Source organism: Malaclemys terrapin, chromosome 18 (genome assembly GCF_027887155.1).
Source record: "Malaclemys terrapin pileata isolate rMalTer1 chromosome 18, rMalTer1.hap1, whole genome shotgun sequence".
NCBI classification, from domain to species: Eukaryota; Metazoa; Chordata; order Testudines; family Emydidae; genus Malaclemys; species Malaclemys terrapin.
The window spans coordinates 12,348,437-12,374,385 of NC_071522.1; the positions used below are offsets into that span (position 1 = coordinate 12,348,437).

The following is a 25,949-nucleotide window of genomic DNA, read 5'->3' on the forward strand; positions in this document are numbered from 1 at the left end:
TACAACCCCCTTTGACCCAAGGGGCCTGATTCAATGGAGTTATGCCAATTGATACCCTCTGGGAACCTGGCCCCACATGCATAAAGACCAATGATTTTGTTTGAAAACCATTTAAGGAGGGGAACCAGCAGAGATAAAAACAATCTCGAGATGAGCTTCTGTTCAGAGAGACATCGGAGAGTAACATCACCAGATTTCAAACAGGGTGTTGCGGAGCCAGGACCTTTGCACGCTCCTTGATCTGGCCTTGCCAGTTGATTCTGTTAAAGGGAGTGAAATCTCTGATCAGGCCTCGTTCCCAAACGGGCCAAGTCTATCAAATATTCTGTTCAAAACAAGTGGAGAGGGGTGCTGAGATTATTTTAAATGCCTGGATTAGTCCGTCCTGTGCACGGGTGCTCCCCGGTTGGGGGTAGGTGCCCCTGCCTCCCAAGCACCCTGCAATGCCCAACCACCCCCAAGGGGGCACCCCAGCACAGGTCCCCGCTCCCAGCAGTGCTTACCTGGCTCTTGCCGGTCATGGATAAGGTGGCATGGCTGGAGAACCTGGCCAGCCTTGCGCCAGCCCCTGGAGAGTTGGGCCCCCCAGCTGCCCCGCACTCCGCAGCCCAGCTGTCCGGCAGCCCCGCCGACCTGCTGAGGGCTTCCACCTGCCTGGCCAAGCGCTCCACCTGCGCTCGCAGCCGCTGGTTCTCCTGCTGTAGCTCGGCGACGGTGCGGGCCAGCGGGCTAGCGAGGCGCAGCACCTCGTCCACCTGCCGGTCCACCCCTTGCTTGAAGACCTGGATGTCCACGTGGATCTCCCGCACAGCGCCCCGCAGCGTGTCCTCGTAGCGTCCCAGCGCCTCGCACACGCTCTGCGCGTCCTGGCTGCTGAGGTCCGCGATGTCGCTGGCCACCGTGTCCATGTTGCGGGGCCGGGGACTCTTGCCAGGCTCCGGGCAAACTCCCAGCCAGCGAGGCCAGGGGCTACGAACGCAGGACACCCCACTCCAAAGCTGGAGGGTCCTGGCACCGGTCCCTGAGATCTCCCTGAGACAGTTTAGGAAGGCAGCAAGCCAGTCCCTGGTATCAGAAAGGTTGAGAAACACTGGGCTAAGAAAAGTCCCCAGTCCCTGCTGCAGGGCAACCTCCTGCCCGGGGCACTCGCACGCTCACTTCCCCTGGCTCCAGCTGGCTCTGTGCATTCTCCAGGCTTGGGGGGTGCCCTAGGGCAGGCGAGGCAGCTTCAGCCCGGCACTTCTGCCCAGCAAAGCACAGGAGCGAGAGCGAAGCTGGCTGAGCAGCGGGGCTGGCTGTGTGTGTCTCTCTCCGGCTCCTCCAAGGAGGCGATGCAATTTCAGGAGGGGACAGTGCAAAGGGGTGGAGAGGGGGGCTGGCTTGTTCGCAGCTGCCAGAGGGCTGCTTGGCTCTGTCAACAGCTCTCGCAGGGGGACACAGGCGCTGGAGGAGCTGTGCAGCTGCAGGGGAGATGCTCTGGGGTGGGAGGAGGGGAAGGGACAAGGGGGGAGAGGGGCAGGCTGGGTGGGGAGGGAGGATCAGAAGGGAAAAGCTATGGGTGGGGCGAGAGCTGTGGGAGGAGGTGGCTAGGAATGAGTGGGAGCCAGGGGAGAGGACTGAGCAGGGGGTTGCATATCTGGTCTTTCCTGTGTTGCTTGGATGCTGCTGCCAAAGTAAACATTCCTTATCGCTCCCTGGGGGAGCCCGGAGGCAAAGGGAGAGGGGACTGGATTCTGGGAGAGTAAAGACACACACACTCTCCCACACAACTTGTACACGGGCATGTACGTGGCGCTCACCTAGACCTGCTCCCACCCAGACACAGCTGCCCACGCGCTCCCCTCGCCACACGCCTACCAGTACACAGCCAGAGAGAGTCTTGGTGGGGCAGGCCACGCAGGGGTTTCCCAGAGATCCGGGGCTCTGGCAAAGGTAGGGGTGATCTACAGAGACACACACACTTCTGTATGCATTTATTTATGGTATTGACTCATTACCGAAGCTGGCCTTAACCTTCAACCCCCACTGATTTCTCTTTCCTCCTTGATTGGTGTTAACACCCCCTTTCCCTCTCCCTTCTCTCCCATTTGTGGGAAGAAGGGGCCCAGTTCGCAGCTCTGAATCAACCCTACAAGCAAATGCCAACGGCCTATGAGACAATAGATGCTTTCTTGCCATAGGAAGGGGTCAGCGCTCAACAGTTGTCCCCTGACTGGCAGCAGCAGCTCTAAGACGGTGGAGTCCAGAATGAACTGCAAACTCGGTGAAATACTGCCTCGATGTATGCCCAAGCGTGTAAATCAGGGCAGATCTGGGGCTATGCTGGGCCAAGTTATTTCCTGGGGTGACTCCTGCAAAGCCACTCCAGTTAGGAGCCAGCTTTAAAAATGGGCTCATTACAGCATTGCCATCTGTCAGGCTCAAGATTCTTTCTGTTTTTCTCCAAGCCCCCAGCTGCAGGAATTAGGATATTAGCTGGGACATCAACTTTCATTTATTTAAAGTAAGTTTCTAGCCCTCGTGGTTGCAGAGAAAAGCTTGACAGCGTGACCGCTATATGCTCCAAATCAAAAGGCAGTAAATAAAAAGAATCCCCCATTCATTTTTAAAATCTCATGATTTTTCAGCCAGTTCTTGGGATTTTTCGAGGGGGAGGGAGTTGTCAGAATCTTTTTTTCTCATTGAAAATTTGGACTTCCAGTAAAAATAAAAAATACATTTCTGTCAGCCAAAACCGGAAAATAATTTTGGAGGTATTGGGTTTTCCAACAAAAAGTAAAAAAAAAAAAGGAAAGAAAACACCTTTTATGAAAAATGTCATTTAGTTGAAAGCTCAATTTTCAGTCAAAAAAAAACAACAACTTTTGATCGAAAATTTTCAACAAGCCTAAGCAGCACATATATGCTCCAAGAAAATCCACTTATTTTGGTGTGTCTGGCCCCTGACAAGTAAAGAATAATTACATCATAATGTTATTTATAAAACCACTTCTCTCCTTGTTCATGCATGTGGAATATTGCACAATACAGTAAATACAGCAATATGGAGGAAGGGCCTTCCTGATTTTGGAAGAAATCAAAATCCAGTCTCAAAGTCTCCTCTCTCTCTCTCTCTCTCTCTCTCAGGATGAGGGACACTTGCTGTTTGTTTCAGACATTTAAAATCATGTCCGGCCCTTTTTTTGTTTTTGTTTGAAATCTCCCTCTTCCAAGTCATCACAGCTGGATGCAGCCCTGGGAATGTAGCAGCCGCCACAATGAAAAAACCATCATGAAACAGATAATATAAAAAACAAACACAAGAACTAAATAAATAAATAAACCAAGGGGCAGCATTACCAGGGGGAAGAAGACCGACACACTCTGTCCAAAAGCTTCAAGGCTGTCTAAGGGATTTAGATGCCTGAATCCCATTAGGAACAGAAGTGGGCTGCAGTCCACGAAAGCTTATGCTCTAATAAATTTGTTAGTCTCTAAGGTGCCACAAGTACTCCGGTTCTTCTTTTTGCGGATACAGACTAACATGGCTGCTACTCTGAAACAAATCTCCTAGGCAGCTTGGAAAATCCTCTCTCAATCTGAGTTTTGTTCTTTCTGCCTGTGCCTCTTTTTTTAAATCATGCCTGAAAATGTTTTTTTTTTTTAATCTAATAATGTAGGTTGTCTTTTCATGCCTGAGACAAAGCCCCCAAAGTCCATGGGACTTTGTTGTTTGTGCTCTACCTCTTAGGATCAAGCCAAACAGAGGCCTAGATTAGAGAGGAGCAAACAATACCCAAGAGCAGTAGTACCATGCCATCTTGTTAGAACAAAAACCACTTGGCTTGTTTCTTCTCTCCAAATGAGACACCTCTGGAAATCTGTCCAGTACAATGAAATCAACTTTTTTTCCCTGCCAGCATCAGACAGGTTTTTATCTACACTGGGCTTTTAACCAGGTTTTGGAACCATGGTGAAATACAGTTCCAGCCGAAATGGTTTCTAGCATGGTTTGGCTGACCAGCGTGGTTGGGGGCCAAACCATTTTAAAAGTGTGAGCTGTATTTAGAACCGGACTTCTAATGAGAGTGTGGAAATTACTTTGCCCCATCCATGTTGGCCAAGCAAACCATACTCAAAATGGTTTAATCAGAATTGTCTCGCCAGCCTTATGAAAAATACTGTGCTGATCCCAAACACCGCAGTTTACATGACCACAGTTATTTGGATTCTTTAGACTATTACTGTAGAATGTTGGTGTATTTTCCGTAAGGATTTTGCAGCATTTCTAAATCACCTAGCACTATAGTATCCAGGCATTAGTGTGATTCCAATACATGGTTTAAATACCCAGTGTAGCTGGAGATTTGGGCCTGGTCTGGGTCAAAGAGAGGTTCTGCTGTGAAAAGTGACTCTGCAAATGGCATTGTGGGCCTTATTGCATCTCAGTGGGTTCCAGATCAAATATGTTCAGCTTTCAGCTTACACGTGAAAAGATCTGTTTTTAATAACTGCCAGCCTGGGCTCTGAGAATCAGGTCGTTCCATCTTGCACATCTTCAGTGATGACAAAGGCCTGGCAAACCCAATTATGCCCTCACTGACATCTGGCCAAATCCATTTGTGGTTCAGTGGTCTCGCAAAGGAGTTCAGTGGTCTCGCAAAGGAGTTCCTGACTGGAACCCAGGGCCCAGTTCCATCCCTGCTGCGTGAAGTGAAATGTTACTAGTCTTTGTTTCTGGTAGCGCCCATGATGTGCTAGCGCTGTACAACCCTGCATCTGCACCTGGAAAGCGTACACAAAAATGGATCCAAATCTGCATCTCAACACTTTTTGGGACCAGGACCTCGATTTCTTTCTGTCACTTCAGATTGTAGTGCTAATTGTGTGATAATATAGCCTGCAAAACTGCTTCTGTGCACTCCAAGAACCAGTGCATCAATGGTAAGGGGATTTACTCACATGCATGTGAAATTTTTAATTCAATTTTAATATTTTGGCAACTGTGGGGCACCTTTAGGGAGCCTGAAGTTTTCTTAGAACCCAATCCTGTAAGCCTTAGTCAGATGACTCACCCTTATTCATGCAAGTAACATGCATGCAAATAATCCCATTGCAAATAGATCTGCTCCCATAAGGATTATTTGTCTGAGCATTGCAGGTTGCCTGAGCTTTTCCCTAATGTTTGACAGGAGAGTTCATCAGATTTAAATATATTTCCCCCCGATAATCTCTTTCATCAATAGATCCATATTGTATTTCAACTACTATTGCACCTTCAGAGCTGGACTATCATTTTTAAGTATAGAATGTAAACACTTCCACAAAGTTTGTAAGAATCCTGCTTAGATCCTTTAAAAAAAAAAAATCTGTCTCATTTGATTGGGAGACAGGAAAGAACACTATATTACCTAATCTAGTAAATGTTCCAACAGTTATTTCATGTTAAAGCTTACTGCCAAATTTTTTGTGTGTGCATGTGTTTTTGTAACAACCTATATAGCTATTTTGGCCCATCTATGCTGACCCATTGCCATATTTTTTTTCCAGTGTTTGGAATCTTTGATATCAACAGTGCTAGCGAACAACAATGTTAGACAAAAATAGCTTTATTTGCAGCAATAAAGCTTTAAACATTTCTCCTTGAGGTTTGAGAGTGAAAATCTGGCACATCCCCTCAGCCATGAGATCATCCAAATTAAACTTAATCCAATCAATTAACTCCTACCCCTGTACATGCCGTCAGTAAATGTAAATCCAAATGCTATCAATTGACTTACATTCTTGGGTTATTTGCTAGCACGTATAGAGTATGATAAAATAACCTTTTATTCAGTCAGCCGTGTAACATAGAGCTAAAACAAATATTAAGTCAGTGTTAGCTGGCAAGGAGAAATTCTGCAGTGATTCAGATGTTCCCTTTAACATTGAAATTTGAGTTTGGGATCCGTGGAAAGAAAAAAAGTTGATTGTTATGGGTTCTGTGTGCTCACTCTTTAGTTCCAGTTTTCATAATATTTGGATATTGTATTTGGCATTTTGGATACATATTTGATGAGGGCATAATTTGGTCAATAAGCAAATTGCAGGGCAGGGTCAGCTGGGGGAAGATATACATGAGGCAGAATACAATGCCCAGGCACAACAAAGTAGTTTTGGGGCGCGGGGGGGATTTCAGACACCGGTGGATCCTTGTGTTTCTGGTCCTGGTCCTCAGCATCATGTGTAAACTGATACAGTATAGATCCATCCAATCCAGTGGCCAATTACTCTGAGCATTATTGGAGTACACGTTGGACTTGATTCTGGCCTGACGCTTGTTTTATACCAGCCTAACTCCTGTGATTTCAACAGAGATATTCCTAATTTACTCTGGTGTAAGGGAGAGGAGAATCAGGCCTTTTCTTTTAAGGTAGCTTAATCTGATGCCCCCTACATGAGTTATTCCTGCTCAGGGGCTGGGAAACTCTGTAGGGTGGAACTTGCTCTCTGTTCTCCTCTCGGAAGGGCAGGGTGGGGGAATGGAAAAAACTCAGCGGCTGCGACTGCTGGTTTGTTTTTATTGTGAACGAGGCAGCACAACAAAGGGTTAAAAAGGAGGCTCCCAGCCTTTGTCACAGATCTCCACGGGCTGCCGGTCTGTTTTCTCTCACAAGATTTACGTCAGTGTGTGCAGTGACATCATGCTCCTTATCTCCCTTGGAACAGGCCGCAGCGCCACAGCGGGCCTTCCTCCGCTCCTTCCTTTTCATCTCCGGAGTCAGCCTTTGCTGCTGTAGCCCCAGCATCTCTTCTGAGTAGGGTGACCAGATGTCCCGATTCCATAGGGAGAGGCCCGATATTCGGGGATTTTTCTTATAGAGGTGCCTATTACCCCCCACACTCCGTCCTGATTTTTCATACTTGCTGTCTGGTCACCCTACTTCTGAGCAACCCCAGCAGTCGTGAGACTGCGTAAGGCCCTGATTCTGTAAGGGGCTCCAAGCAGGCAGACGCCAGCACACCCGCAGGGAGCTGCTTGCCAGATCAGGATCTAGATTTGTACCAAAAGTGCATATACAGTAGTAACTGGCTTGGATTGGGAGGAAGGGGAGATGTTTACTTGTCAGTTATATCCACCCAGTTAAAAGAGGTTGCATGACTTTAACTCAGGACATAATTTGGCCACAATTCTCTATCACAGTCTGGGCCAGATTCTGCACAGAGCTACAGTAGTGTCATTAACTCCAGAGTGACTCCCTTGACTTGCTCCAGGTTACCGCTGAGAAGAGAATGTGGTCCTTGTCTCGTGTTACTAAGGTACTACACCTGTATCTGGCCATGACTATTGTAACTCAAGGCTAGTTGGGTTTAAAGTAGAAAGTAGGGACGATCTGAAGTTGGTGGAGTTGCACTTGCTTACACCAATGGTCAGGTTAGCCCCGAGGGCCTGACTAGCCCACTCTCACACCGGTGTAAGTCAGGAGTAACTCCATGAAGTCAATGGCATTACAATACCATCAAACTGACATCAGAGAAGAATCAGGCCCCAAGAATCTAACAGAGAAGTGTAATGTGCTGTCTTGAGCACAGGACTCTGGGTTAGAACAAAGCCTGTCTCTGCTGCCCTGTTGCTATAGGATCTTGGGAAAGTCATTTAAACCCCGTGCCTCAGTTTCCCCCTTTTAAACTGAGGTTAATTATACTGACTTGGCATTTAGTGGTATTGGGGGAATTCATTAGTTAGTGGGCCACATCCTCAGCTGGTTTAAGTGGGCTCCACTGAAGTCAATGAAGCTACACTGACGTACCAGTGGAGGCTCTGACCCAGGAAGAGACACTTGGTTTGAGGCATTGCATTATCCAGCCCTGTAGGGGTTTAAGTACCCTTGACATTGGTTCTATAAGTGAGCACGGTACTGGAAGGATGACAGGTTATTTTGCAATTAGTTCACAAAGGCATCTTTTGTTGCTCCCAATATTGTTCAAATCTTAACATGATACATCTGGTCAATGTAATATAATCCAGCTACTCCATTGAGTTCTTAAAACCCAAATATAGACTCGTTTTTTAAAATAGTTTGAGAGGGAGGGAGAGAGGAAGGAAGGGGTAGGGCTCTCCTAGTAATGGCATTACCATCTGTACTGAAGGATTCTTATGCAGCATTGTCCTGTCCTCTAACCTCCATGTTTTTGCAACACTTCCACATCAGCACAGTTGGTTTTCCCTACAAAATCCCAGAAAATGAGATTTGTAGGTCCATAATGATTTGAAGACAATATTTATAACGAGTGGAAAGAAGCTTAGACAATGATTAGCCCAAGTTCCAGTCTCCTAGAAAACCCTAATTTTTGAGCTGAATATCAGGTCCAGTCTATACAGTTTTGGTACTGCTATAACTAAGTTTAGGAATGCGGGGTTTTTATTACTGAATTTTACCAATGTAGTTAAATTGCTATCATCCCTAATGGAGATGCAGTTATGTCACTATAAAGGTGCCTTCTACGGAGATGGTTTATTCCCTTTCCCATCTAGGAATGAGCTATATCTTTATACAGGGATAGCTGGGTTCACCCTAGGGAGGGATTGTACTACTTTACTACACTGGTGCACAGTTAAAGCAGGACAGTTCATGAAAGTTTTGCTTCAAGATAGCTAAAACCAAGAATTCAGGGAGGTTCTGATTGTTTTCTCCCAAAATAATCATGCTACGCTTTAGTCTCATTTACTCTCTAAGGCCACTTTCCGCTGCTCCACTGTGCTGCAGTGTAAAGAGGCCTTAAAGAGTATGTCTTCTTTGCAGAGTTTGGGCCCCAGGGCTAGCTTAACCCAGATGTGAGTAGCCACACTGCAAAGCCCTACCCAAGTTACTGGGACCTTAGTGGTGTTGTGTTCACTCATGTGTTTCCCTAAGGCTTCTGGGGGCATGTCTGTCCCTTGGTTCTTAGCACTGCAGTAAGCTGAGCTGCTCTATGAGTCTGTCTCAGTGAGCTGTGGGAGAGCTTGTCTGTCTTTCTGGGCATGTGGGGGAATTGTGGGAAGGCATTGGAGGATTGATTGTCAACAGGGCTGCCACAACCCATTAGGTGACCTAGGCAGCCGCCTAGGGCGCTACAATTTGGGGGGCGGCGACCGCGGCGGTATTTCGGCGGCGGGACCTTCCGCTGCCTCTGGGGGGGGGGCATTTTGGGGCGGGACCTTCCGCCGCCTAGGGCGGCAGAAAAGCTGGCGGCGTTCCTGACTGTCAGCACTTCTGTGATTTAATTTATATCTTCATTGCAAAGTGGAAGGGTTACCAGCCCACATGAAAGCAGAACCCAGACTCTAAACCAACCAGCAGGGCCAGCGAGCCAGGGTTAAAAGCACCACTTAGGTGAGAGGGTTTTGTGTGCAAATGGGAGAGTGGGGTTAGGGGCAAATAAGAGCCTGCATTAACTCTGCAGTGAAGACGTACCCAACCCGAGTGTAATTGTACTTACTGATCTCCTTACTACCATAGTAATGTAAAGTGACGTCAGCGTAAAGGAGAATCCGGTCTACTGAGCATGGTGGCCTGAACCCAGGCTGGGAAGCTGAGTTCTAAGACTGACTCGGACGACATCTGTGATCTTGGGTGAGTCACTTGTCTTCTCTGTGTCAGCTTTCCCATAGCTAAATGTGGATAACGCCACCTGCCTACCAGTACTTCAGGGATGTTGCAAAGACTGAGGGACTGATCGTGCTCATGGGAAGAAATAGGTGTGTCGACACTGATCTCAAAATCAGGTTCTAATTGACTGTTTGCAAAGAACTTTGACTGACGCCCCAGTCTTTGGTCCCTTACGCATGTGAGTAGTCCTTACACGGGTACATGAGGTCTGAGTAAAGAATTATTCCTGTACGTGCTGCAGGATTGGGTCAGAAAAGTGCCTGATCTAAAACTCAGCAAAGTCAATCCAAACACTCCCGTCAATTTCAGTGGGCTTTGGATCAGGCCCGGGAATGAGACATGGCGACTATAATGTCACTGCTGCCCCAACAACAGAAGCGGTGCCAGGCTATGCACACAGGAGATGGTATTTACAGTAGGTTGCCATGTACATAGAAAGTTTAAAGTTAGTTTGTCCCGCAGACAGACACATTCCACAAAGCCCCTGCAGCAAGCTGTCCTCTAAATAGAATATGTACAACAGGCCACACTGCAGTTGCCTTAATCCAGAAATGCTCGGCAGCCCTGTGAAATCTTCAGCCTTGTAAAATATATAAATATGTGATTTATGCCTCTGGTCCCATACTGGGAATTAGACTTGCAGGCTCTTTTCCCTCCCTCTTTCTTACAAAAAAAAACCAACAAGAGACAACAGGTGATACAGATGGGGAGCACAAGGAAACAATGAGACATTAATATTGGTCAGTGGTCTAAGTGCACTAATTAATTAGTAAGAAGTTGTATCATGCTGGAATATGATTGTGAGGAGTCAGATGAGCTGAAGTGATGCTGACTATAATTATTGGTCAGTATAGCCCAGGGCAAACGATGCTCAATATTACATCAGCTAATCATGACTAAGCCTAGTCTACCCTGACCAGTGAGCTAACTCGATTCTTCAGGATGGTGTTTGAACAGGATACTGGTTTATAAAAACTCCCCTGGGTTTCAGTGGGGTAGGATTGGACCCAATAGCAGCTGAGAGTGCTCACTTTGCAGATCAGATCACTGATCAGAGACACCAGCAGGGCATATGTACATTCTCCCATTCCGGTGCCACCTGAGAGATGTGGTTTCCTCCAAACACTCAATATTCCTTATGCCCAGCTCTTCCAATTATTTCCAGTGCAAATAGAGCTACTTCCTTTTGGATCTGATTTGGTGGAATGTCCTGAATTCCTGCCAGCTGTGAAGATAGATATCTGCGTTGGCAGTTATCCTCTGCATTTCGGAGTGTCTTCAGATAGCTAAGAACACAGTCTGTTTCACAATTCCTGCAACGTGTATAGTACACGAGGTCAAAATGCTCCTCTTCAGAAAGCAGCCCCTACTATGAGTCACCCAACCCTGCCACTGTATAATTCGATCATGCTGGGATTCACTAAAGGGCAAAGGATAATGCTGTCACATCAGACATTTGAAACTAGAATGGACAAAGCACTAGAAAACAGACTGAAGGAAACTATCCTGCCCTGACACAGAGATGGGACTAAAAAATCTCTTAACTAAAAGGTCTTCAGTAGCATCTATGATTCTGCAGTTCATCATGCAAATCCCTTCTCTGGCTTCTTGAGACCCTCTGTTTTTGCTTTCAAGACTGTGTCCAGTTTAGTACGCCTCTTACTTCTCTCCACTCTCATTTCTTACACAAGTATCCAGGCCCACACTGTCCACTGTTCTACGGTGATGCATTTTTCTTGCCCTCTGTGGAAGGCTTGAAAGTGTTTGCGGCTTACCCGACAATAACCTTTATTTATTATATCTGGGTGGTTCGCCAACCTCTGCAGGCAATTAGGAGGTCTGGCAGCTCATGGGGAAAACATGTTACCCCACAGGAAATGTTGAGCATTTCTGTGCTCCATGCTCATTTATTAGCATGTCAAACAGGAGATATGACCATTTGCAAAACTCTGAAGCAGAGTGAGCTTGAAATGGTGTAGAATGTGACTGTTGGGCTTTTAACTTTTCTCTTTTGTCTTCCAACCTGTTCCTTCTCTAAGGCCTGATTTTCACTTGAAAGTTAGCTATAACCATGTCAGGTACGGGCATCATTTCTTACCAAAATAGTTATGTTGGTAAAAGCCCCAGTGTGGATGCAGTTATACCAGCTTAAAGATGCCTTTTGCTGATGTAGTTGTTCTCCTTCCCCCTTGGGAATAGCTGTGCTGGTATAAAGCACCTCCTTTATACCGATATAACTGCAGCCACGCTAGGCGGCGCTGCACGATACTGGTATAATTAAAGCGGTACAGCTTTCCCGCGTAGCCAAGGCATGATTTCTTGTGCACGGTATTGTTAGTGGAACATGTTGTACATGTTTGGTGGGTAGAGGACTCCCATCTCCAGAGCTGTCTGTCAGGCACCTTTCACCAGCACTAAATGCACTACCAAACAAGAAAGAAGCCTCCTATTTGGTAGAAACATAGAAATGTAGGGCTGGAAGGGACCTTGAGAGAGCATCTAATCCAGCCTCGGTACTGAGGCAGGACCTAGTAAGCCAAGACCATAATGAACGTCTTTGGAAACCCCCCAGAGTTTTCACCATCTGTTACTTACAGCAGATACGTCTGGTTCAAAGAGGTTTTGTACAAACAAATGTGCCACCTAACACACAAGCTCATCTAACTACAGAATCAGAGAGGGGCCTGAACCGAAGCCTCATTTCTGAACCTCCAAACTTTGGGGTACTCAATTTCAGGGTTTGGATCTGCTTGTGGTGGGTTGGGCCCAAAGGAACAAATATCTCCACGGCTCAGTTTGGTTTCCTGAATGACCCCAGAGAGACCTAGTCTGAGTAAGAGCGTCAAGCTGCCTTTGTGGAATGGATTTTAATCAGATATTTCTACTGCAGGCAATTGTTAGGGATTTATCCAGGCCTACATGCTATTAGTCAGATATTCCGTGATTTTTCTGCTGAGTCTTTCCTTGTTTTACGATAAAGGGCAAATCACCACAACTGCAGAAGAGATGATGACAGTCAACTACTTACAGTACCATGTTGCTCTGCACTCTACAACAGGTAGAGATTAATTATGAAAACAATGAGGTCACTAGCGTTGTCAGACTTGAAAGCTCTGCAGACGGTATCATTTATAATTAATAGGTGACTAACTCCTAGGCTTTTGTAAATACAGTATGTACTTTTGGGTGATATCATTTTGCCCTCCTGAGGTCTGCTCTTATCTTTTCCTGCCAGAACATTACATACGCTAGCCAAGAATTATGAGAAGTATGATCCTTAGAATTTCTAGATAATGGTTTAGGTGCCAAAAAGTTCCCAGGTTATACAGAGAAGCTCTTGCTTATTTTCAGTTTTGTTACATTTCTGGGGCGGGAAGCTCTAGAAAGAACGGGGGCCTGGATTCCCATTGCAACTAAGGCCTTTTTCCAACCCTCTGGCAGTGTACAGAGGCCTTAAATTGCATTCACACCCACTCTAAGAGTCCATCAGAGCAGAGGAAAGGGACCACAGTGTAAATGAAAAGCAGGCCACGTAGGTCTTATTTCTTCTTGAATCACAACCTATTGGAGGAAGAAACAATAAAACAAATGTAGGGCTACCGTACTGTAACCACTTCCAAGCGGACGTACAAGCCCCATGCTATTGTAACACATCCCTGAGACCTTCCAGCTCTCACTATACTGCACACCAGGGTCGCTTAGAACGATCATGGGGGAACAAAGGGAGAACGCCGATCCCCCACCTCAAAAAGTAGAGGCCCCCTGCTAAGCTAAGCTAACGGAGAATCTCCAGGAGGGGTTAGCACTATGAGATAAAGGTAAGCAGTTCAAATGTCAGCAAGCAGAAAGGACAATGGTGTATGGTTTTGGAAACAGTCGGGTTGCGATCACTATTTAATGCACCTAGAGGCCCCAACACAGGTGCCGTATACACGCATAGTAGAAGACATTCCCTGCCCCCGAAAGGTGACAATCTATAGACAAGACAATCAAAGGCTGGGAGAAAAGAAATATTATTCTCCCCATTTTATGGATGAGTTGAGGCCCAAAGCTGTTAAAGGGCAGGTTTTCAGACGTGCCCAAGGAGGTTACTGCACTTTGAGGCTCTCGCTCTGTCTGACATGCCAAAGGTCACACAGGATCTGTGCAAGAGCCAGGCACTGACTGCAGATCTCCTGAATCCCGGCCCAGTGCATTCTCGTTGAACTGACCTTGTGAATTGGACAACATGTTGCACATGATAGATAGGAACGAGATGTAAACACCAGTTTGGGGTGAGGATCACCACCACTTCACTGCAATAACTTGGGATGTGGAGGGGCATCAGTGAGATCAGGATCTGACCCTAGGCTCCCAAATAGAATTGCCCTTTAAAAAAAAAAAAGCTACCAGGAAAGGAGGCTTGCGCCAGACAGTTGCTTTTTGTGGCTGTAACACAATATGTGACTGGAGTATTGTCGTTCCATAGGGCAGGGAGTGTCGCTCATTCACTCCTTCCTAGGTGGCCATCAGTCTGCATGATGGCAAATGCTTGCTTGCGCTGTCGCATCTTGGCTCGGTGGATGGCGACTGCTGCTCGAGTTAGTGACTGGAGCCTTCTCTCTTCGGTGTCAGCATGCTGCGGTGTCCAAGGTTGAGTTGTGGTGGGGATGGGAGACCCAGCATGAAACAGACCTGAGCCACAGACAGGCCTGCATGCAGGAGATGGGTTGCACTGCCAGGCAGTGCTGACAGTAGAACCCACAGAAGTGAGGCTGTCCCAAAAGATGACGAGACTGATGCAGGTCCACAATGGGATGAGGTCGTTCCAAAATGTTGCCATTTATTGGGATTATTTATTAGCACCCCATAATGTGCCAGGTGCTTTACATACATGTATTAAGGTGGGTCCTGCCCTGAGGGGCTTACAGGGTCTGATTCATCACTGAGTCAGTCCACTCTCACTAAACAGATAACATGTGGGGACAAAGAGCCGGGGGCGTGAAGATGCATGTGCCCAGCACCAAGTTTTACTGCAGCACCCTCAGGGAACAGGGTCCTCACTGCAGAGAAACCAAAGTCTGCGCCCCCAGGATCTTATAAAGATATAATATAAAGACATGGGTCCTGATCCTGATTCTCCTCTCACACGTACCACCTGAACGCTAGAGGGGTTACTCCAGAGTCCCACCTGCGTAGAGTGTCGGAGAGGAGAATCAGGCCCATGGAAAGAAGCAGTGAAGGTAAAAGAAACAGAGTCTGATTCCCCTCTCCCGTAGACTAGTGTCAGTCAGGAGTTGCTCCACTGACGTCAACTGGCGTAAAGCTGGTGTAAGTAGGAGGCAGTTTGGGGTCAGGGGCCTAGGAAGGTTGTTGGTGCTCATGGGCGTCACAGAGCAGGTAGGTTTTCCAAAGGGGAGAAGATGGGACATGCTAACCAGGAGGTTGCTCCATCAGCAAGGGAGGAGAGGGCCAAGCTGGGGATGGGAAAAGAGACCAAGGGCCAAATCCAGCCCTAGTGTAAGTAGGAACGATTCCACTGACTTTGGAGGAGTTGAACCCCCTTGCACCCAAGCTGAGTTCAGCCCCATGGGAGAAGCTTGGGCAGATCGTAGGTTAGACGGGAATATGATGAGGCAACGGTGGAGGAAAGAGCTCCTGACAGAGGTTTGATCTGTTTAAAATAAGTGCACCCCTCCCCAGCTACTCACAAGGAAAAGTCCTGAAGGTGTGACTTCTTCTACCTGCAAGGTCAGCACTATCCTAACACTAACACTATTTCCATCTGTGCATCTGTGTAGAATTCATTGTACTGTAAAATCTGATCATTTGAGTTACACATCTTCAGAGGTGGACACAAAGCCTTCTAGTAACTCTAAGGCAAGGCAGTTTAGAACGGAATCTCCCCATCTTAGTTCAGATCATCCTAAGCAAACCATGCATGATTCTTGATGTATTTAATTTGTGAATTACAGCTCTGAAATCAGGAGTAGCCAGTACTCTGGCAGGACTGATATATGCAGCCAACAGACACGCCTCTGCTTCAGGAAGGTGTCCAGTTATAGATGGTTCTGTGGGAATATTCCTCAATGCCAAATCAACTGGAAGTGTTCACACACGTGGCAAAAGGTACTTAAGAGAGAACGGAGAGTCCTTGCAGAATTGGTACCTGAGGAAACGGGGAGAGGAAAGGGGAACAAGAACAATAGAAGATGGGGGGGAGGGGAAAGGTGGGAGCTGGCAAGACTCAGACAAGGAGAGAACAACAGAAAGGGAAAGAGAAGAGTATAATATATTAGAGCTAATTATTATGCATTATCTGTGGAGCATCAACAATGGTCTCAGTACCGATCTGTCATATAACAAGACATGCTTATTATCCCCAAAAAGGACCATCTCTCTCAGATGCAGACAATACAGGTCAGACACAGGTAATACACCAGATGCCTGATCTATAGCTCACTGAAGGCAATCAGGACACTTTTTTTTTCAAGGGGAGAGGGGCATAGTTGCCTATATAGGACAAAGCTCCTAATATTGGGACGTCTGGTCACCCTAGTGGAGGATTAGGCCCTCTGTAACAGGTAAATGTAATGTAGATTACTGGGTAGATTGGAAAGGATACCGAGACAGCACGCAAAATACACTTGGAACCGGCCAGCGACAAGGATTAAAAAAAAAAAAGGAAGAAAAGGAGAAGTGATAGAGATGGGGAAGGGTTTATGCAACAGGGAGACCTTACATCAAACCATTCACCCTTCCGTTTTGTAAGGGTGCCACAATCTTTCTTTGTGTCTGTCTATATCTTTCTCATTCCTTTTGTTTTAAACATTTATCTTCTCATATGCTGAATGCTGAGATTAAATTCCTCTTGCTCAGGGCTTCTCAAGCTTTTTTCTTCGTTTGGGACACATTTTAATGGCTTTTTCTATCCCTTCAATTGTCCCCTTCATTATCTTTCTTGTTTATTCAGGCCCTAATCCTACAAAGACTTATGCATGTGCTTAACTTTACACACTGTGAGTAGACCCAATGAAAATACAGTGCATGAAATTAAGCAGGTGCATAAGTCTGCAGGATGGGAGTCCTAGATGATAAGCTGTTTAGGGAGTGATCATCTTTTAAAAATCTCTGAAGTGCCAAGCAATGCTATGATGTTATATAAATATTGATACCATTAGAATTTCCCCTAGACTTGCTGTAAGCTATCAAATTTGAGCTATAACCCCGAGATCACTGCCATTTTTAACGTATCCGTAGCTCAGATGGGTTTGATGTACTTTGACGACTATAGGATAGGTCAGGGAGTGGGCAGGAAAAGTAGAAGTTATTTAAAATAGTTTGACTGTTCTAGGCTGTTCTGGTGTATGTCAGGGCCAGAGCCATGGTGGCTTGATTATCAGGAACTCTGACTGGATTTATCATTACATCAGATTGTTACCAAAGGGAAATTTGTCCTCAATGAATAGTGTTACGGTAAAGGGCCAGATCCCCAGCTGGTGTAAGTTGGCAGAACTCTAGTGACCTCAGCTTCAATGGAGCTCTGTTGATTTACACCAACTGAGGATCTGGCCCGAAGCCCACAAGACAAACAAGGATCAGGCTAATTTGTGCTTTGTAATTAACGTACTGAGCAATGTATACCCCTTTCCAAAACATTTTCTATCTTTAGCTCCCTGTTTTGGCACCCAGCCCAAATTTGGAAGCACAAGTGAGACAGTTATGAAAACAATGAGACAGGATGGATCGATGCACTACCCAAAATGCTCCCAGCCTGCATGCATCTTCTGAATCCCTTTTAGAAGTTATCATGCCTGCAAAATAAGGAGGAATAACAAATAAAACCCTGAGCCAAATGGAAGGAGATCACATCCACAAGGCACAAAGAGTGGCTGCAAAATGGTGTCATCTGGAAAGCTATAACTTAACCGGTGTAAAACCAAATCTCCTTTCGTCAGCTGAAAAGTATACATTGAGAATTTCTTTTTGCAGTTCCTGCATAGGTCAGTGGCTTTAGCGATATATTCTTGTCCTGCACAAGGCAACAGATTTCCACTCTTCTCCAATTTCCTCCCTGGAAGATTGTATGTAATTGGCCTTTTCCCCACCCCCCTCCCAGTGCTTGGGTTGATGATGTGTATCAAGGTTAAAGTCTAGTGCTGCCTTTAATGGTAAAGTCAATAGCAAATGGAAGGCTCTTGTAGTTTAGTTTCTTTACTGATTTGTATCTTCTCTCAATCAAATCTCCTGCTCGTTTCCTCTCCATAAAATCAAGCTGCTCTGCTCAAGGGGGGATTATGGGCAACTCTTAGCAAGTTTGTTTTTTCAGCCTGAAGGGAACAGATGAAAACTCACATAGCACTTTCCAGAATCTCCTTGCCTTCATGACCCAATTCGGGCTTGAGTGGAGCCAAGGGTGAGAATCCTATTTCTCCGAAAACCAGACATAGTCTAGTAGCCCCTCTTCCCCATCCCCTTCGATGTACCAGGCTGTGGGACACGGAACAAAGGCGGGACATCTCACGTGAAGGAGTTTCTCTAGCTGAACCAAATCATCATTAGCATTTTTCCTACTGCGCCATTCCTCAGTCTAAAGGGCAAGGGCTTCCAATGTCAAAAGCAGTTTGGATTTTTCTTTTAAGCCACCTGGCCCAGAATTTTCAGAAGGGCTCCGCATCGAAAACTCAGATCAGATTTTCAAAGGAGCGTTGGCTGCTGAGCTCTTTTGAAAATCTGGCTGTAAGTGTCAAACAGGAGCTCCTGGTTGTTGAGCGGCTTTGAAAATGTGGCTCTTATTTAGAGGCCTGGGTGAGAGCAAAGTTATTCTGAAAACTGGTCCAAATTATGGGCACTGAGCTCCTGAAAATCTGGCCTCTCGTGCCCAACCGACATGAGTGTGCAGATTTCAGGAGAGATCTTAAATGGGTGTAAAACAGCATAGTTCCATGGAAGCCAACAGAGCGACAGTCATTTACCCCAGCTGAGGATCTGGCCCTTCCTTAACAAAATATAAACTAAAATATACTTTTAATCAGATGAGGTATTGGGGAGCAATTACTGTGTTCCCTGGAAGCTCTCCATTGTGGTGAAGTGCATTGGTGTGTGGGAATACTGCTTCCAGCAAGGTGTTAGAGGATAGTGCTCTAACTGGCCACAGCTGGGCTAGACTCACATTTTCCATGTCTCTGTCTTTCTTCCTCATGGAGTCGTTTGCATGCTTTATCTGACTGGAGGGGGGAACCGTTTATCTCCTGCAGTACCATTGCTCCTCAGAACAAGGCTCTAATTGTTTTTTTTTAATTGGGTGAAAAGGAACACTCTTAATCCTTCAGATAATTGGGCCTGCATCACCTGTCACCATGACGACGTGCTTTCCCCTTAGGGCCTGAGCCTGCAGCCCTCGCCGAGGCAGAACTCTGTGATCCTACTGGGATAAGCCCGCAGGGCGGCTCAGGCCCCTCACTTCTGTGGCGGGCAGGTCTGCACTGGCCTGAACAGGCCTCCTGGTGGGAGACGCTGCTCAGCTGCTGTAGCCCATGTGGAGTGTCCTTTGGAGGGCAGCCACTAGAGTGGGGTGGGGAGCTTGGAAGGGGGGACCAGAGCTCTGCTGCTGCTCTCTCCACTGCCCCTGGCTCCTGATTGTCTGTGCGGAGGGAGTGTCTTCCGGCCAACGGGCTGTGTTGCTATCTGACAGCTCCACTTTGGAACCGGGCTGTGTGTGTGGAGGGGTCTTTTGGCCCCTCCCTGTCTCCCCCAGTTGTCACCCGACTGGGGACAGCCTCCACTTCACAGAGCGGCACCATCAGGAGCGGCACCATCTTCTCCCTCCAGAGGACACCAAGGGAATGTAATCTGGCTGCAGCTGGACAGCCCACCTGCAGTAGTGGGGAATTCTCAATAGAGATGGCTCCAGTGCCGACCCCCACCCCATACCTCACATGGCACCAGGGACTTGGAATCAAGCCCTGCAGGTCCAATTGAATTGGTTCCTCTAAGTTCTCAGGAGTTGGGGTGGCCAGGCAGAGGAATCGGATGCATTTACTCTTTAGACAGTCAGTAATCAGCAGCCCCTCAGGTTGTATCATGAGAAACCCAATTGGGTGAGGTGATGCTCATATAGAAACATCCCCTTCTGACCCCCTCTTCACCCCTAACAATCCCATTTGTTTGTTTTCCCCCTTCCTCTTCCTGATCCAAATAAACAAAACACAGAAACTGCAGACAAATTGGATTTCCCAAGTCAATCCTAGCCAGCGTAGACTGGAATAGACAGGCCCTGGTTCCAAAAGGCTCTTCCTGTTCTGTTTGGAAGCCTGTGATCTCTCAGGCCTTCCTTGGGGCTAGCGAGAGGGAACTGGCAAAGGGCTGGAAGGGACACCAAGATTTGTAATTGCCTCTCCACCGCTTGTGTAAACCTCCTCGAGTTCCATAAATATTCTCCAGGACAAATGTTTTGTTTTTTCAGCCAAACATTCGCAGTAACAATTGCCGTGTAGACCAACAAACGTCTCGTCTGACTAACATTTTCCACACTGCTTTCAGCAGTAAAAGTCCCTCAGAAAAAACAAATACAGGGGCACCTCCCGTGCCATGGCTGCAAAATGAAAGGGAAAGGATGTGCTTCCCCTCAGAAGGGGCAGTCAGCCACAGGCTACTTACCACATAGCCGCAAGGATGTCTGTGGCAAAGAACTCATGCAGAGTCGCAAAAGGATTGGACACTTATATCAATAACAGAGTTACACTAGCTAATGCTAACGAAAATTTTGGAAGGGATATTAAGCCTCATGCTTCAAAGCTTAAATCAGTCTCTATTTATTAGAGATTAAGATGAGATCTAATGTCTATCTAAGATATATCTGTGGTTCTGATTACCATAGTAATTATCTTGCAGTCTTTACTGTGTTTACCCTCACAATACCCCTCTGAGGCAGGGCAGTGCTGTTGTCCCCATTGTATAGCTGGGGGACCTGAGGCACAGAGATTGCTAAGTGACTTGCCCAATGTCACACAGGAACCTGTGGCAGAGAAGAGAAGTGAACACAGCTCTCCCAAGATCTCCCCTTCCTCTCTAATGTGTATGTGCGGGTAGATTATCCCACATCTGCCTGCTGCAGGGTTCTTACCCCTTCCTCTGAAACATCTGGTCCTGGCCATTGTGGGAAACAGGTTACTAGACTAGATGGACCAGGCATCTGATCCAGGCTGGCCAGTCCTACGCTGCCTGTTTGGCACAAGTGAATTTGGGTTTTGCCTGCAGAATGTAGAGAGGTCATTCGGTCCTCGGGGTTTATTTCTGGCCTGTCACTGTTGTTGTTACATAAGGCATGTAGTTGTCCAAGTCAGATTTTGTGTGTGGGAGTGAATCTCATCCTGGTGACAGCTGCTAGATTGACAGCCTTGAAGCCTGGAGTCCTCTCTTTAACCAGAGTCACATACAGAAGTCCTGGCTTTACTGGTATCAGTCAGAGATTTGCTTGTGAAGAGACTGAGGATTTGGCCCCCACAAAAGCGACAGGGACAGATCAGAGCAGAAACCTTGGGCACTTGGTACTGAAAGCAGCAGAGTGGAGGACGAGGAAGTCCACTGTGGCTGAAGAGGAAAATAGTCTCTCTGGGGAGGGGCATTGGGAGGAAGAGTACCTTCATGAGGGCTGGTTCGGGAAGATCAAGAAGTGTGTTTGTGGTGTGGGGGGAGTTTGTGAGGACACTGGTATTTCAGGAGCACCTGAGGTTTTGGTAGATCCACGCTCCATTTAATCTGAAATCAGTCCCTGAGAATAGATACAGTGTTAGAGCTGCCATGGTGCAAACATCCCCCACGCTGCCACTGTCCAGCTACCTCAAGCCTGCCATGGAGGGGCTGGCTTCAGCCTCCATCACCCAGGCAGTCCTTGGCTCGTTTGCACTGACTGACAAGGGAGCCAATGGTGTTGGTGATTTTTGTCAAGTGGACACTTCAAAGCATTCATGAAATCGTTCTTCCAGTGCTGGTGGGAAGTAGCTTGGTATTGTCTCCATTTTAAGGGGGAAACTGAGGCACAAAGCGATGCAATTACGTGGAGGATCAGTGTTGGAATTAGAACTCAGGTGTTCCTGGCCGGCAGTTCTGCACTCACTTCACTAGGCCATCTTGCCATGACATTTTAAATTACCATCAGCACTCTGCTGTTGTTGCTGTTCTCTCTCAGGCTCGGGATCTCGGCCTAGCCGCACCTACTGTGCTAGTGATCAAATTGGGTGTAACAGCACACCTCCCTCAGCAAAGTGGGGGCATGCTGCGTGGCGAGGGAGAAGGGAAGAGATCAGCTGGTGTCCAGTTTTCAAATATCTTGCTGCCCACTTGCTTTCAATGCCCACAGTACAATGGCTTATTCAGGCACACCACATTTATTGAAGTGGTAAGAAGAGTGCAGGTTTTCTGTCCCAAGCAGACATCTGCAGATCTTCCCGCTCAATGGAGCCCTCAGTTTCCCATTGAAAGTTGCTTACAGTCTCCCGCATTTTGAAAGGAAACATAGAGAGGGGGTTTATTGTGCATGTGTTTGACTCTGTTACACGTGTCCATACAGGAAACGCTAATTGTGAACTCTGCCCTAGTTCCAAAGTGTGATGTTCACCCCAATGCAGGTCCCGCAGTGCATAGGCCTTGAGCTGGGCACCGGCCTCTACGCAGGCTTGGATATCACCCGCTAAGCTTGCTACGGTAGAAGCACAGTGAATTCATTAGTCACCCCAAGGACCAGAACTGACACCAGATCAGCGTTGGTAACATTTTTGTTGATGTTCGTCTCACCCAGTCACCGGGCTCTTCAGCTGATTTGACAACCCGATGCTGATGTCTCTCTGACTGCGGTGAGGGGGGAGGCAGGCTAAAAATAGCTTTGTGACTTATTTGTGAAAAACATAAATATTCGTTTCCTTGGGCTCCCCATGGCGAGTGTCCCCCAGGAACTCTGGGAATGGCTTTTTCCTTTGATAAGTGGGTCACTTGGACGCCCTGCTGCTCATTTCCCTTTGTGCTTTGTCGAGTTCGCTGCGTATGCCCTCTCACCCCTACTGATCCCGAGGGAGCTGGCCATTTTCCATGCTGTGCTGGAAAACAGACTAAATATAGAAAACAATTAACCAGCTCGTTGCCAGAGATGTGCTTTGTGAGGACAGCTCGGGTATGATCCTGGCTCCCCTCAACCCCTGATTGAAGCCGTTGATGAAACTCCCACTGAATTTAATGGGGCCCCCATTAAAATCAGGGGGATTTTCACCAATGACTTCAATGGGAGCAGCATCAGGGCATATCTTCTAAGAAGGCTTAATTTATTGATTACGGGCCCATTTACCCTACAAACCACCGAGACTGGGGCATGGTTACGACACAGCCCAAACCGTGCAGTGTGGACTGGACCGAAGTGAGGAACGGACAGGAATGCCCATTTTCATTAGGGGCGGGAAATGTTAATTTTTTTAAAACAAGCCAGGTTTTTGGTACAAGGTGATTCTAAAATTAAACAGGTGGATGGTTAATGCCCCAGCCGGAGACTCTGGAGACTGACAGTTTGATTCCCAGCTCTGCCATGGACTCCCCGGGGCAACCACAGACAAGTCACTTTGCTACTCTGGGCCTCACTTTCCCTATCTGTAAAATGGGAATAATAACACTTCCTTCCACCCACCCTTTGTCTGTCGTGTATAATTTGATTGTAGGCTCTATGAGGCATGGACTATCTCTTACTATGTTCAATGCCCAGCGCAATGGGGCACCAATCTCAGTCGTGGCCTCTAAAGGATACCATGACACAGAGAATGATAACAACACTGGAGTTTTGTTGAAAAGATAGCACATCCCCTTAGCCACAACAGCACTGGGCACCTTCACAGTTAGGACATTACCGGCTTGGAAACTTGCTGAGTGGAGCTGCCTGCCAGCGTTTGTGCCCTGCTGTTAGTGCATGGCATTTTGCCCACCTACATTGTTTAGTTACATGCCCTCTGAGAGGTTTCATGCAACCAGAGGTTTAAATGGGCAGCTTGCATAACAGCACAAGTGCCACATCTTCCACAGGAAGGCCCTCCTCTGTGCCAGCAGCCCTGGTGTCTTGGCACCTCCCAGTGCTCGCTCCCGTCTGTTGTCACTTCTGTACCAAATGATAATCCTTTAGCAGAAGAGGAAGAAGGGGGAGTGAAAGGACTTTGCAGTCCTCGCTAGCTGCCAACAAGACAGCTTGTATTACCGCAGGCACATGTCAAACCCACTAAAGGCTGGTGTGTCAAACTATGGAACAGAGAAATCCACTGTGCTACGCAGGCAGGCCCCTGGCACCCGGGGAGGGGGGGGAAGCTGACCAGCAGAGGGAATTGATACAAAGCCTTAACCACTAAGGGCCAGATCCTCAAAGAAACTTTGGCACGTAATTATCATCGATTTCAATGGAGTTAGGGGCTTAAATGTCTTGGAGGATCTGGGCCTAATTGTCTACCTGTGCCCCGGTTCAGACAGGTACAAGCACATGCCTAACTTGAGGCATTGGCTTCAGTGAGCCCATGCACGTGCTTAAAATTAGGTATGTTCTAAGTGCCTTGTTGAATGGAGGCCTTACCAGGCAGCCGCTCCAAAAGTTTGTAATCCTAACTCTCCGGCCCCATGTAGGGACACCTATTTGTATGGGGTAAAGGCAGCCCGCCCAGAGACCTTGCTTAAATTGTGTGAAACACCCTGATTGCCAGTAAGTTAGTGAAGATAAGCGTATGTAAGGTACATTGTCTGTCTGTGCCTTTGTTATAACTGGTAAACACATCAACACTATGAGTTGTGATTTAGCGCTCTTAAAAGTGCCTTCATGCTGCAGGCACATACCAGAACTAATTTATATTTCCCCTTCAGACTTATTGGCTGCAAATTTATCCTCCCCTGTGTATCATTATTATCGTTTTATTTACAGATTTATAAGTTGAGTAAATCATTTTTCGTCTGTTTAAGTGATTGATTAGAGCAGGGCCTAGCAACCAGGACTCCTGGGTTCTATTCCTGCCTCTGCCATTGACTTTCCATGTGACCTTGGGCAAGTCATTTCAACACCCTGGGACTGATTTGCATTTACATTAAGGCCCTTTTATGCTACTCTGTCAGTGTAAAGGGGTCTAAAAGGCCATCTAGTCTGGCTGCATAACACAGGCCATAAAATGTCCCCAAAATAATTCCTGTTTGAACTAGCTCATATCTTTTAGAAAAACATCTAGCCTTGATGTAAATCTTGATTGTCAGTGATGGAGAATCCATCACAACCCTTGGTAAATTGTTCCAATAATTAATTACCCTCACTGTTAAAAAAAATATTACACCATATTTCCAGTCTGAACTTGTCTAGCTTCAACTTCCAGCCATTAGATCTTATTATACTTTGTCTGCTAGAGCCCATTATCAGATATTTGTTCCCCATGTAATACTTATAGATTGTGATCAAGTCACGTTATGTGCAAAGAAGCGTGAGGCTGGTTTCTTACTCCATGGTAGCTGGGAGGGTGTTGTTGGAGCCTATTGTCTGATCTCCCTTGTCAGTGTTGCTGAGGGACTTTTAAATCTGGAGTCATAATTGGATGTTGTGGGAAACAGATTAGAGTCATTCAGTGGAGTTTCCGTACCCCACCCTTCAGAAATTCCTTCTCTGTCGGGAGGGTCAGTTCATATCCCACCTTGACACCAGACTATGCTAGAAAATTTCAGGCCTGATTGTCCCCTCTCTCAAACTTGAGGCGTAACCCCAACATAGATTCAAGGCCAGAAGGGACCACTGGGATCATCTTGTCTGACCTGCTGCATAACGCAAGCCAGAGAACTTCCCTAAAATAATTCCTAGTGCAGATCTTTTAGAAAAAATATCCAATCTTGATTTAAAAATTGTCAGTGATGGAGAATCCACCACGACCTTAGTAAATTGTTCCAATGGCTAATTTTCACCCTGTTAAATATTTGCCTTATTTCCAGTCTGAATTTGTCCAGCTTCAGCTTCTAGCCAATGGATCAGATTATCCCTTTCTCCGCTAGATTGAAGAGCCCATTATTAAATATTTGTTCCCCGTACTAATACACTGTAATCAAGTCATCCCTCAACCTTCTCTTTGTTAAGCTAAATAGATTGTGCTCTTTGAGTCTATCACTAAAAACCCCGTTTTCTAATCCTTTAATCATTCTTGTGGCTCTTCTCTGAACCATCTCCAATTTATCAACATCCTTCTAGAATTGTGGGCACCGGATCTGGACACAGTGTTCCAGCAGTGGTCACACCGTGCCTAATATAGAGGTAAAATAACCTCTCTCCTCCTACTCAGTGTACCCCTGTTTATGAATCCCAGGATTGCATTTGCT

General features: G+C 46.7%; 1 protein-coding gene across 1 annotated transcript in view; it reads right to left on the reverse strand.

Annotated features, from left to right (window-relative positions):
* The window catches only part of SMTNL2 (smoothelin like 2), a 51,318-nt gene extending 49,812 nt beyond the window's left edge, over positions 1–1,506 (reverse strand). The window contains exon 1 of the mRNA XM_054008320.1: positions 504–1,506. Coding sequence (XP_053864295.1) covers positions 504–908 — 405 coding nt within the window. The 5' untranslated portion in view covers positions 909–1,506. The remainder of the gene's footprint in view (positions 1–503) is intronic.
* Between the last annotated feature and the right edge of the window lie 24,443 nt (positions 1,507–25,949).